Source organism: Anastrepha ludens, chromosome 2 (genome assembly GCF_028408465.1).
Source record: "Anastrepha ludens isolate Willacy chromosome 2, idAnaLude1.1, whole genome shotgun sequence".
In the NCBI taxonomy this organism is placed as follows: Eukaryota; Metazoa; Arthropoda; class Insecta; order Diptera; family Tephritidae; genus Anastrepha; species Anastrepha ludens.
The window spans coordinates 39547285-39560384 of record NC_071498.1 but is presented as its reverse complement, the minus strand read 5'-3'; the positions used below and the strand labels follow the sequence as shown (position 1 = coordinate 39560384).

General features: G+C 34.5%; 1 protein-coding gene across 6 annotated transcripts in view; it reads left to right on the top strand.

The window, feature by feature from the left end:
- Positions 1-12392, top strand: part of LOC128869197 (RAC serine/threonine-protein kinase) — a 53388-nt gene extending 40996 nt beyond the window's left edge. For 4 of the 6 annotated variants that reach the window (XM_054111720.1, XM_054111744.1, XM_054111728.1 and 1 more), the window contains 7 exons: positions 2164-3555; positions 5282-5447; positions 8337-8534; positions 8605-8994; positions 9141-9374; positions 9445-9591; positions 10970-12392. In XM_054111720.1, the coding sequence (XP_053967695.1) occupies positions 3167-3555; positions 5282-5447; positions 8337-8534; positions 8605-8994; positions 9141-9374; positions 9445-9591; positions 10970-11050 (1605 nt within the window). In that variant the 5' untranslated portion in view covers positions 2164-3166 and the 3' untranslated portion in view covers positions 11051-12392. The remainder of the gene's footprint in view (positions 1-2163; positions 3556-5281; positions 5448-8336; positions 8535-8604; positions 8995-9140; positions 9375-9444; positions 9592-10969) is intronic. The other 2 variants (XM_054111747.1, XM_054111739.1) reach the window with 2 other exon arrangements.
- The last annotated feature ends 708 nt before the right edge of the window (positions 12393-13100 follow it).

Sequence of the window (13100 nt, the reverse complement as noted above, 5' to 3'; positions counted from 1 at the left end):
TTATTGCAGCGCTTGGTGGTATGGCCAAGAATTTGACAATTTCGGCACCTCATTGGGTTGGGGTAATACGGCCTTACCTTGGTGGTATACCAGGAGACCTCAACTTTTTCTGGTAATGTGTATAAATCGAATGTAAGTAAAACAACACCACTGGCAATAGTTTGACCTTCAATATGTTTGACAAATTTATACGCTGAAACTACCCCTTGATCGCTCATATTCTCAACTATCTCAGCCTCAGGAATGTCGTTGAGACAAGGTGCAAATATTGTACCCTTGGATTGATTGAGGTTATGGTGCATTTCGAACTTTACATCGCAAATTCCAATAAGTTTAGTAGTAGCCAAAAATTTTTTCGCAACTGAAGCGTTCTTCACAAAAAGCAATAAGCTGCCATCTCTTAGGTTAGATATTTCGATATTTTCTGAGGAAATATTCTTTAGAGCTTTGTGGACAGCAAAGCAAGAATATTTGTTTAGTGGTTTGTTGGAATTAATAGCACTTCCTACAATATATTTAGGGTTATCTTTCTTCACCGAAGGTAGAGCCGGAAATATTTCTTTTGTAATATTTTGCACTTTTTTTCGTTTTGGTTTGGGACTTGAGGACAACAGGGCAAACCTGTTATCTCCAAGAGAAGGTCCCCCAGGGGACATTTTACCTTAAAACCTTATTAGAGCACCAAAAAAAATTGGACGTCTTATTAAGTTAAAGATAATGAGTAAAACAAATTTGAAAAAAAGTTGACAAAGAACGCAAATGAAACGCGATTGAAACGCAAACGAAAATCACCGATATCGCTACTAAACACAACCGTACGCTATGAATGTTAGTCGATGACTGTTTCCATAAAAATATGGCTTATTTTCTAACCAAAGCCTAATGAATCAAAGTTCCAAACTTTGTATAAAAATTTCATAAAAATTCATTCATAAAATTTCCATCTTTTTAATCAGAATTTTTAAAGCACTTTTGAATGGGCTATAACATTCGATTTTAGTAATTATAATAAAGTCTGGGTTTGAAGTGCTCAAAAATAGCGTTAATTTTGGATAACATTGCTTTGCTTACGGTATTGTACTTTTCCTTCATATAAAAGCGAAAAATGAGTTTTCATATGGAAGAAATGCCCAATACCAGCAATAATATTATACAATTTTTTTTTTAATTTATGCGAGTTTTTAGACACTTCAAGCCCTGGCTTTTTTATTCTCAACTTGAATGGGCTATAAAACTGAAAATTTGATGGATTTTCCCCAATTCCGCAAACTATTTGAAACTTTTATTCATATCACTTTTGTTAAAAAATGAACTATGTTTGTACTGAAATCAGTTAAAATTAAATTTAATAAAATTAATTGTCAAAATTTATACTCACAAGTGGTGCGTGGGGTTTTGTTTTGTCAATGGGTGTACGAGTATGTGTATAAACAATAGCAAAATTGTTGTTGAGGGGGGTTAGGGATCGATATGCTGCAATTGCCAGCGATCGCCATCCGATCAGCGGCGCTTTATGGCTGATGATGGCATTTGGCTGGCGGCTGCTTGAATTTTGGCGACTAGTGGTGGCGGCGGCAGCAGCAGCTGTTGGCTGGCTAGAGTGAGGTTCGTCAATATTTTGTTGTTTGCGTCGCTTGATGGACACTATTGGCAGTGGTGACGGCGGTGATGGCGGCGATGGTACTGGGTTGGAGGGCGGTGGTCGGTGGTCGGTCTGTTGGGGCCATGGCGGGGATTTTTGTGCCATGAATCATTTGCGACATTTAAAATTTTACGCGTTGCGCGTTTTTACGTCTTAAAGGTCTGTTGCAGTGTGTGCGCGTATGCCTGTGTGAGTGTGTTAGCGTTTGTATACTGTAGTTGTTTGTGTGGCTTTGACTTACATATGCATGGGCACTGTTGCAGTTATAGCGGCCGCTGTTAACGTTGTTATTGCGATTTTCATTGTGATGTGTGTAGTTTGGCCTGCGGTGCACGGTGTGGGGTGCGCATCAATGACTTTCTGTTGCATTCTCTGTTCTTACTCTGCTCAGTGTTAGTATTCGTACGCTAGTGCTTGCATGTAGTTGTTATATGTATATACGTTTTTGCAATTTAATTTTGTTTACCTTTTGGTAGCGTGACTTTAACTGAATGTCTGTCTCCTCTTCATTTCCATTTCAGAATCCGAAGTGCACTGAACGAATAAACGCGCGCGCGCATTCTACATTCTACGTACTAAAGTCTATGACGTATGAATTTGGAATTCTTCTGGAGCGATAATGCTAAGTATGTGGAATCGAAGAAAATCCAAAGAGCGCAACAACAAAACAACTGAATAAGGAGAACGGCTGGAGTGCTGAGAAATATTTGTTTATAGTGCCAGTGGTAAATCTGCTTTCTTCGGTAGTAAAGCACAAATAACTAAAAAATCGCACGCCACGTTTACTTCAACAGTGCGTGTTTACCTTGCGGCATTGTCATCACCCATTGTCGCCTCCGTCATCGTTAGCTTTACTTTTACGGTATCGTATCAACTCTGTTTGTTGGTCTTGCATTTTTGTATAGCATTCCCCCGTACCGTACCGTTCCGTTCGTTTAATCGTTGGTTTGAATGCCTACACATCGTTTGTGTTGTTGTTAGCCAACTTCGCTTTTATTTTAGCGTTTTTCGTTTTTTTTGTGATCTGTGTTTATTTGAAAAAGCCTCACCACGAATTACCTGTCGTTTTCGTCGTCGCGGCGATCAACTGTAGTCGCAACAAGTGGTGGCAAAACGCCGGCCATAAATACCACCGCATTGGCCACTTCAGCAGGATCTGCCTCTGCGTCGTCAAGTGTCTCTTCATCCTCGTCGGCGCTTGGATTGTTGAGTTCGAGTATTGTAGCCACCTTTTCGAATCCATTCAGCAGCAGTAGTAGTAGTAGCAATAACGGCAACAACAACAACAATAACAACAGCAACAGTTTTAATAATAGTAGCAGCAACACTGCCTACTCAACAACAGCAACAACAACAGATCCCTCAATAGAAACTATAAACCCTACAACATTGCCTCCCACATATTACAATATAAGTCTACAACAGCAACAACAACAGCAGCAACATCAAGATTATCAACAACATCGTTTTGCTACCAATACTTACTTTCCCAGCAACACTAACACTACTGGCAGCATACACGCAATGGCTGCTAGTGGCACAGCTGCACCGAACAGCAGCACAGCTGCGCTCGGCACCTCGCCCACATATGAACCGCTCGGGGGTGGTCAACATACGACTATAGTGAAAGAAGGTTGGCTACAGAAGCGCGGCGAACATATAAAAACCTGGCGTTCACGTTATTTCGTACTGCGCGACGATGGCACATTGATGGGCTATAAAAGCCCACCGGTTAATAATGCCACCGCGGATCCATTAAACAAATTCACAGTACGAGGCTGTCAAATTATGACAGTCGATAGACCTAAACCGTTCACCTTTATTATTCGTGGTCTACAATGGACGAATGTGATCGAGCGCACATTTTGTGTGGAAAGGGAGATCGAAAGGCAACAGTGGACCGATGCTATCAGGTGAGACTTTTAAGTGAAATGCTCCATCATACATAGGTACAAGAATACAAAAATTGCCTTAAAAAATTATAAATTAATAAAAAAAAATTAAAAAACAAATTACTAAAAAAAATTAAATTAAATTAAAAAAAAAATTAAATTAAATTAAAAAAAAAAAATTAAATTAATTAAATTAAAAAAAAAAAAAAAAAAAAGCAAAAATAAAAAAAAAATATAATTAAAAAATGAAAAAATAGTAATAAATAAAAAAAAAAAATAATAAAAAAATAATAATAAAAAATAAAAAATAATAATAATAAATAAAAAGTAATAATAATAATAAATAAATAATAATAATAAGAAATAAATAGTAATAATAAATAAAAAATAATAATACTAATAAGTAAAAAAAGTAAATAAATTAATTTAAAACAATTAAAATAGTAATAAAAAATTACAGAAAAAGTTAATAAATAAATAAATATAAAGAAAAATAAAAGAATAGAAAAAAGAGAACGAAAAAGTAAAATAATAAAAAAAGTAAAAGAATAAAAATAGTACAAGAATAAAAAATTAAAAATAGTACAAGAATAAAAATGTAAAAGAATAAAAAAACAAAAAATATGGAAAAAAACAAATAAAAATTGAAAAAATAAAAGAAAAAGAAGAAAAGAAAATACAATACACCTGTGCTCAAAATTATAGGAGCGCGACGAATTTCCAAATGTTAGCTTTTTTGTAGTTAATTTTTTTTATGTTTTCATAAAAGTGTAGTGCGATCTCCAAAATAAACCACTTGAGCCAAACTTTGTACAAAATTCACAAAAACTTAGCAAATAAAAAATAAAAATAAAAAATACACAACATTTTTTTGAAAAATTCTGGGTATGCAATTTTATAACCCATTACATTTCAGCATACCTGTAATACCGTGCAAGTGTCAAGTGGCTCAAGATTCTCGGTGTTTTTTGACAAATTTTCTTTGCATACGATGTAAACAATTTTCTTCCATATAAAATACTCCAAACATGTGCTTTATTCGGAAGAAAATTCTCAAGCTGAAAACAATTGAGAAAAATAAAACAAAAAAGTTTAAATACTATAAAAAACTAAAAATAAAAATATTAAATAAAAATGTTAAAAACAAACAAATAAAAAATTAAAAAAGAAATTGAAAAAAACAATTCAAAAAAATAAAATAAAAAAAGCAACCAGAATAAAAAAATTGAAAAAAATAAAAATTAAAAAGCAACCAGAATAAAAAAATTAAAAAAAAAATAAAAGTTAAAAAAGTTACAAACACAAAAAATTTTAAATTAAAAAAATAAGTAATAAACAACATAAACAGAATAAAAAAGTGAAAAGTTAAACAAAATACAGAAAATAAAAATTAAAAAAAAAAGAATAATGGAATTTTCAGCAAAAGTTAAATATGTTTGTTTTTATGGAATATATTTGTATACAACTAAAAACTTCTTCTTTTATAATACAATAGGTTTATAAAGTAATGAATTAAAATATATTGCGGGCGACGCCCGTCAAATTCAAATTTAATACAGAAAATCGTGAAGGTCCAAGCCCGTCATTTCCACTCAAGGAGTTAAAAAAAATTAACAAAAAAATTTATAAAATAAGAAATAAAACAACAATAATAATAAATTAATTAAAATGCAATATAATCAAATGTCTTTGACGCTCCATTTAATTCTATTCAAATAAGTTATTTTTTATTTGTTTTTCACTACAGAAACGTAGCGAGTCGCCTGAGTGAGTTGGGCGAGACGGCCATGTCGCCTTCGACCTCAACAGATATGTCTGATGTGGATATGGCGTCTATTGCCGAAGTGGAACTGCGTAACAGTTTCTCTGTGCAGGGCACAACGAAGCGCAACAGCGGTGGCGTTAAGAAAGTCGTAAGTTTTACAAAGTTCGCAATATAAAATGAAACATCCTATTCTGCACTTGTAAAGATTCTGCAATTGTAAGATTTTATAAAGTGAATGGTCTAGAAAACGCAAATAAATAAAAAAATGGCGAATATTGACATTTGCATATCGCTTCGGTGCAAAAAAGCCCCGAAAGTAGTAAAATCGCATGGCTGTCTAATAAATACATACTCGTTTAACTCGCTGTAAGATCTGTTAATAATATTTAGTGCGTTGCGCACTGGCATTAAAAATCTCACATTCCCTGAATCCAATATAAAAATTAAAGGGGTGGAAAAGTTTTTTTCTTTTTTGCTGTGTAAAAGAAATAAGGGAGAAAAACTTAAAATGAGAATATTAAAATATAATATTAAAAAAATAATGCTGAAATATCGACATAAAACCAAAGTAGGTGGAAGTGACAGTCGGTCTTTAAACCAACTCACGTAGCCCGTTACCGATCCATTGCGATGCCACAGCAGCAGGTTACCTGTTACTCCTCGTTAAAACATTTTGTTTTAAATGCAAACCCATTGATCTGGCTGATACTTTTATCTCTAAGATCATCAGTATGAGGTACATTTAGTCTTTTAGCATGTGATCAAAGCAACTAGTATAGAGACGTTTTTCTTTGATCGATCGGGTAGCGCCTTCGAGCGCCTGAAGTCCCAAAATTTTTTTAGAAGTACTTGTCAGACTATCTATTATCTCGTATTGACTGAATTGGCAATGCTACTTATACTAGGTTGTTCAATAAGTTTTGCGGTTCGATAAGAAAAACAATTTTCTGGTTTCAAATGCACTTTATTATTCAGTATAGTCTCCATGAGCATCAATACACATCATCAAGATTCCAATTTATGAATACCATCGCTGAAGTGAGAATCTGGAAGACTGCAAAATACGCTTCCACAGCTGTTATGATCTCATCATTTGATGAAAAACGCTTTCCACGCATGAATTTGTTTAGATCTGGAAACAAATGGAAGTCGCTAGGGGCCAAATCTTCTGAATACGGTGGATGCTCCACCAATTCGAACTTTAATTCATGGATATTAGCCATTGTCAAAATGCTCTTGTAACGCGGTTCACTGTCCTGATGAAAAAGATTTTTTTTCTTTTGAAACTGGTGTTTTTTTAACCAATCTTTTCCTTCAGTTGATCTAAAAGGTTACAATAATATTCAGAATATATTGTTCTACCAGTTTGCAAATAATCAGAAAACAAAAATCCTTTCGAATATCAAAAAAACTGATGCTAACAATAAATGACAAGTCCCTCGGAAGGACATACAAAATTTTCCTTGTTTTGGGAATAAAAACTACGTTGGTTTCTCTCTGACATCTGAGGCAACTTTTAAAAACGACCAAAATCCATGGTATCGCTGGATCAAGCATTCGCTAAAGTTTTACTAGAGCAATACCATCGGGGCCAGGTGGTCAAGAGGCTTGAAACTATTAACCGCCCATCGAATCTTGTATTTGGAAACGCTTTCGGACAGGATGGAGGAGGACCAGGATTTTCCTCCAGAACGCTGAAATCTACGTTGGCCAAAGCAACTTCCACTGATTTTTAGAAACAACATAGCTATAAGAGTCCTGGAACATGTTTAGCAGCCTTGTGCCCTTTAGCGGCATGCTGCTGCTCGGAGGACCTCTGTTGTTTAGACGCTGGCTCCACGATATTTGCCTGGGACGAATGAGAACTACTAGGCCCATCAAATTTGATGGACTTGGCTCACGTCAACGAGGCCTTATCCTTCTCGGATAAGAAATCTTCGTCTACAGCCGCAAATCTAGGCGGAATGGTTGGCCACTTTTTGATATAGGCCAGCTTAGAAGAATGCCTGTGCTTAGTAAAACGTATTTCCCTGGTGTCTGCTGTCAATGCAGAAGATCTGTTAAGACTACGAGCAGTAGTTGTTGTAGCAGCATAAAGATTCCCCATACTTACATACGCGGAATGCTGCTGGAGTGACAGTCCTTAACCGGATATAAATCCGGGTCGTTTAGGTAACGTAGAACCGACTGTCGTGGAAACGTAGTCGACCCTCCCGCTGTTGGGTACTTAGGAGTGCCATGGCCAGGTCCTACCCAAGGTTTAGCAGCGCCGCAGCTCATAGATTGAGCATTTACGGAAGGTGAATTGGTGTGGTTACCTCCTTTCGGTTTTTTAAGAGATCTGAACTTTCGTTTGAAAAAAGTATTTCATTTATGGTAGCACAAGTGCAGAGTAAGGGAAGGTCCATTCGCACAAAAGATCCTGTATGCAAGTGAGGTTAGATAATACAGAAGGTCGCCAGGTACTCGGTAACTCCGTTTGTGACGGGACTTTTCGATGAACTGGACCTCCAGCCACGATGAGCCTCGGCACCGGTCGTATGACAGCTTACTCCTGCCCAGGAGAGAATTATGAGGGAAAGGAAAACTCGAATTGGGAAAGGAAAATAGGAAGAGGGATGACTACCTCTTAGCTTCGGGACTCATGTGGGTGGGAATCGACAGTATTTGCCCTCACTAGGCTCCTGCTCGACACCGACGTGTATAGTCTCGCAAACAAATAAACAGTAGAAATAATTTAATTTAAAATAAAAATATATAAACAAAAAATTAAACAAAATTACTAGAGAAGAGTTTTAAATAAAATGGCATTAAAACAATTGGAAAGGATTAAACAAATTAAATGAAGTTACGAAATTGCAAAAGAACTCGCGAATTGGTGAAGGAACCATACTTAATAGCCATGACGAAGTTCGACTACTTTCTGTTTTCGCAAAAATCTTTTAATTTATAAACATAATTTTTTTTTTTCTTTTCCTTTTGAGAAAGAATTGGTTTTATTAATATTTGTATTTTTATTTTTGCTTTGTTTGTACAGACCCTTGAAAATTTCGAGTTCTTAAAAGTGCTTGGCAAGGGTACTTTTGGCAAAGTGATTCTGTGTCGTGAAAAGGCCACCGCAAAACTGTATGCAATTAAAATTCTCAAAAAGGAGGTTATCATACAAAGGGATGAAATCGCGCACACTATCACAGAGAGCCGTGTGTTACAGACTACGAATCATCCCTTCCTAATTGTAAGTATAAAAACAACATTAAAAAATAATTTTATCACAAATACATTTTAATATCTTTTTCTGTTTATAGTCACTTAAATATTCATTTCAAACCAACGATCGTCTGTGCTTTGTGATGCAATACGTCAACGGCGGTGAACTTTTCTTTCACTTGAGCCGTGAACGTCTTTTCACCGAGGATCGTACGCGATTCTATGGTGCCGAGATAATTTCCGCTTTGGGTTATTTACATTCTCAAGGCATTATATATCGTGATTTAAAATTAGAGAATCTGTTGTTGGACAAAGATGGCCACATTAAGATTGCCGACTTTGGGCTGTGTAAAGAGGATATCACCTTTGGCCGTACTACGAAGACGTTCTGCGGTACGCCCGAATATCTGGCGCCTGAAGTATTAGAGGACAACGATTACGGGCATGCAGTCGATTGGTGGGGTACTGGTGTCGTCATGTATGAGATGGTTTGTAGCTTCTTTTTGTACATTCTTCCGCCGCTTCGTGGACATACGTTTAAAATCATTACTTTTGCCCGTATTTTTATTGTATTTTTTAATTTTCAATTTACAATTGTAATTCACTTTATTTATTTTTGCATATTTTGCGACAGATATGTGGACGTCTTCCTTTCTTTAATCAAGATCATGATGTGCTATTCGCACTTATCTTAATGGAGGAAGTGAGATTCCCCCGCACAATAACTGATGAGGCGCGTAGTTTACTTGCCGGCCTATTGGCTAAGGATCCAATCCATCGTCTTGGTGGTGGGCAAGATGATGTCAAAGAGATACAAGCGCATCCCTTCTTTGCGAGTATTAATTGGACGGATTTAGTGAATAAAAGGGTATAGATAGTATAAAACTTATTTTGTTTTAATGTTATGATAGTTACACAATTTTCGTATGGTCATGTAGATAACACCGCCTTTTAAACCACAAGTAGTATCCGATACAGATACTCGTTATTTCGATACAGAGTTTACAGGAGAAAGTGTAGAATTGACACCGCCAGATCCTGCTGGTACATTGGGTTCGATAGCAGAAGAGCCACTTTTCGCGCAGGTGAGTTGAATACAAAGTAAATTAAAGTGATTATAGTATAAATTTTAAGCAATATGAAATTTCGGCATTTTACCATCAAATATATTCGAATTTCCAAAGTTGACCAGTTATGTTTGTTTAGGTTGAATCAGCAGTGTGATCTGCTTTTAAAGATTTCAAAGCAGCCACAATTTCCTCAACTTAATTCATGTTTATCTCTAAACCATTTAGTCAAAAGATTAGCATTTCGAATACCCCCAATTTAGGTTGCATGCGCTGCTCTTAAATGTTGCAAAGGCTTACAAAAGCTTGACAATGGTTAGACAAATCGTATTTCGACAACGCTTCCACTGTCTATTTATCTCGAACCCAACTCTTTTGCGAATTCAGTCAGCCTATTTAAGGAGTAACAGTACCTAGTCCATCCAGCAGCGCGAAGAAGCGTTTCTCCATGAAATCCAAGGTGCTTTCATCGATGTGTTCAGCGTTCGAATAGAAAGTATTCCTTTTCTCCCGCAATAACTCTAATTTATGGATCCTTTTTTCCGTGAGAGGTGGTTTTGTTGAATTCAGTTAGTTATTCTCTTTACTTCAAAGATCGGTGTTATTCGCGTTCTCAAGAGTTTGCCAATTTTTTTTTTAAACTTCAGCTTGAAATATAAATTTTTCGTGAATTTTCCTAATTTTCATAACTTTAATATTAACAATATTTTTTTTTTTTTTTTTTTTTTGAATAGTAGAAACGAGAATGAATTAAAAACAGTTTTAAATCGAAATATGTTTGAAACTCGAAATTCGAAAAAATAGTTTTTTTTGTATTTTTATGGATCAAAATATTCGGAAAATATTCGCTAATGAAAATAAAACATGACATTTTTTCAAAATTATTCCAAGAAAAGATATTGGCTCGCGAGACTGACATCAAAAAATCACCATGTAAAAAAATGATTAAAGCAGTTCTCAAACAAATATTTTTCACAAAACACAAAAAAATAAATTTCCTTTCCATGTTCGAAAATAAGGAAATCCTTTTTGAAGATAATTAAAAAAATAATTTTCATTTAAGAAAATATATATGAAACTGATACTTCATTGAAGAACACAGTTTTAAGTGAATTTTTAAATAATCATGTTCACTTCATTGTTTTCAAATTGCAAAAGTAATTCGTAAACTGATACTAAGGAATTGAGAAAATGAAATAAATAATATTTTCAACATAAATAAAAACATCAACAGTTTTATAATGGAACTTTTTTTTCGAAATTCGAAATATGTTGATTATTTTCGAAAATTACTTTTGAAGAGTAATTAAATACATACAAATTATAATTAAAAACAAGCTTCTACATATTTAAATGAATAAATAAATAATTGGATTTCGTTTTTTCACGCCAACAGTTCAGCTATCAGGATATGGCATCCACATTAGGTAATTCATCGCACATCAGCAGCTCGGCTGGCCTTGCATCGATGCAATAGAATCGAATAAAATGTGAATGATGTTGCGATCGGCAACAACGTCAACAATATAATATTGATCGTCCTTATGATCATTACTGCCATCATCGTCATCAGCACCATCGTCATCGTTATTGTGAGAAACAACAAAAACAACAGCAACTACATCAACAACAAATCAAATACCAGCAACAACAGAAAAAACAAATAAAGAAGCAGCAGCAGCAGCCGAAATTTCAATCGAAACTACATAAATATCCTACAACGCCGCAGCAGTTGCTGCAATCACAGTCACAGTCACCGCCACAGCGTACACGCCTGCATGCTGCTATACTATCGCAATGCATTAGCAACTATATTTTTGGTGTTAGTCAAGTTAGTAAGGTTTTCTAAACTACAGCATCTGTATGTTTTCTGGCTTCTGCCGTCGCTCTAGGTGCCCCCTATTACTGCTAATCCTGCTGCTGGTCCTTTTGCCCCGTTGTGAGTGCAAACACTTTGGCGGATGGGGCGACTTAAAAGAGCTGAATGAGCAACAGTTTATTGCATGCATACGCATCGACACATACCATTCCGCCCGGACGACGATTTTGTCTGCACCGTGAACGGTTGCGGCGGTGGCTGCAGCGACGCAGAAAAGCTTACTTACTGCGGCAGGAACAACTACACAAAACTAGCAAAGTAGCAGAATAGCAATGGCAGTAGTGGACGTAATGGCGCGCACAGCCGTATCAGCAACTACAACAACAAAAAACAGCATAAATAAATATTAATAATAATAATGATAATACAGAATAATAATAAAATTTAAAAGTAAACGTAATAATTAAAGTAAATAAAAATTTAAACCGCTAAATTACATATACATACATACGTACATATATATATAAATAAATAAATAAATACATACATATAGTGAACAGCAACAATTACTGCTACAACTACCAATATTAGTACATACTGCAACTACAACAACTACTATTAAATAAAAAATAATAAAAAGGCAACAAATAAACAAGCGTAATTTATTTTTTACACTACGGTTACAATTGCAACTACATATAAATAATAATATTAAAAACAAAAGCAAAAACAGAGTATAACAGAAGCAACAAAAACATTACGGAAAATAATAAGTACTACAATTTATTATTATTATATATATATAAATAAAAAATAACTGCGAAATGGTTAAAGTTAGTTATAAATAAATTACTATATTTAATAAACAAAGGAAGGAAATAAAACTAGTTAATTTAATGTCTCTTTTTCCTGCTTCATTGCTATTATTTCTGTTTCTTAAAATAATGATGCAACTAATGTACAACAGAAACAAACAAAAACAAGAAGTCTTTAAACTACATGCGCGCACTTTATTTTTCTTTTTTATTTTGTCGAAACCTGCTCGTAAATAAATTTGTTTAAATTTTGTTTTGTTTAATGGTTTTGTGCTGTGCGCTAAATACATAATTGACGATTTACAATTTTTTTTTGTGTTTTCTACACGTTTTACATGTTCCGTTATACTATATAAGAGTTCCGTGAGTTCACACAAAATACAGTTATAAACAGTTCTGAATGAAGTGTGCAGTCGAGGGAAGTAGAAAATCAACCGATGCTAATGAAATATATCAAAATTTATTATGAAACATTGCAACCTAAACAAAATTAAAAAACAACTATAAAAACGACAGTAAGGAAAATTTACAGAAATAAAAAACTTTAGCAAAAATAATGTACAAACAGCGAAAATGTATAATTTAACTAATAACATACTACATACCACATACATACATACATAAATATCAAAAGTAAAATTAATAGGTTATAAATTGTGTATTTTGCTTGAAAAGAAAAAAAATGCAATAAAAAGAGAAAAAAACTTGAAAACAAGCGTAAATGTTTAAGCGTACACTATTGTAAATGTCTGTTAGTTATTTGTTGTTGTTTTATGTTTCTTTTCTCCTTTACTTAGATTTCCGATCTTATCTGGTGATTGAAAACTCGGTTGCAACTCGATTTGAAATTTCAATTTGAGATTACAGAAGATAATTTTATAACTCAAAAGTAT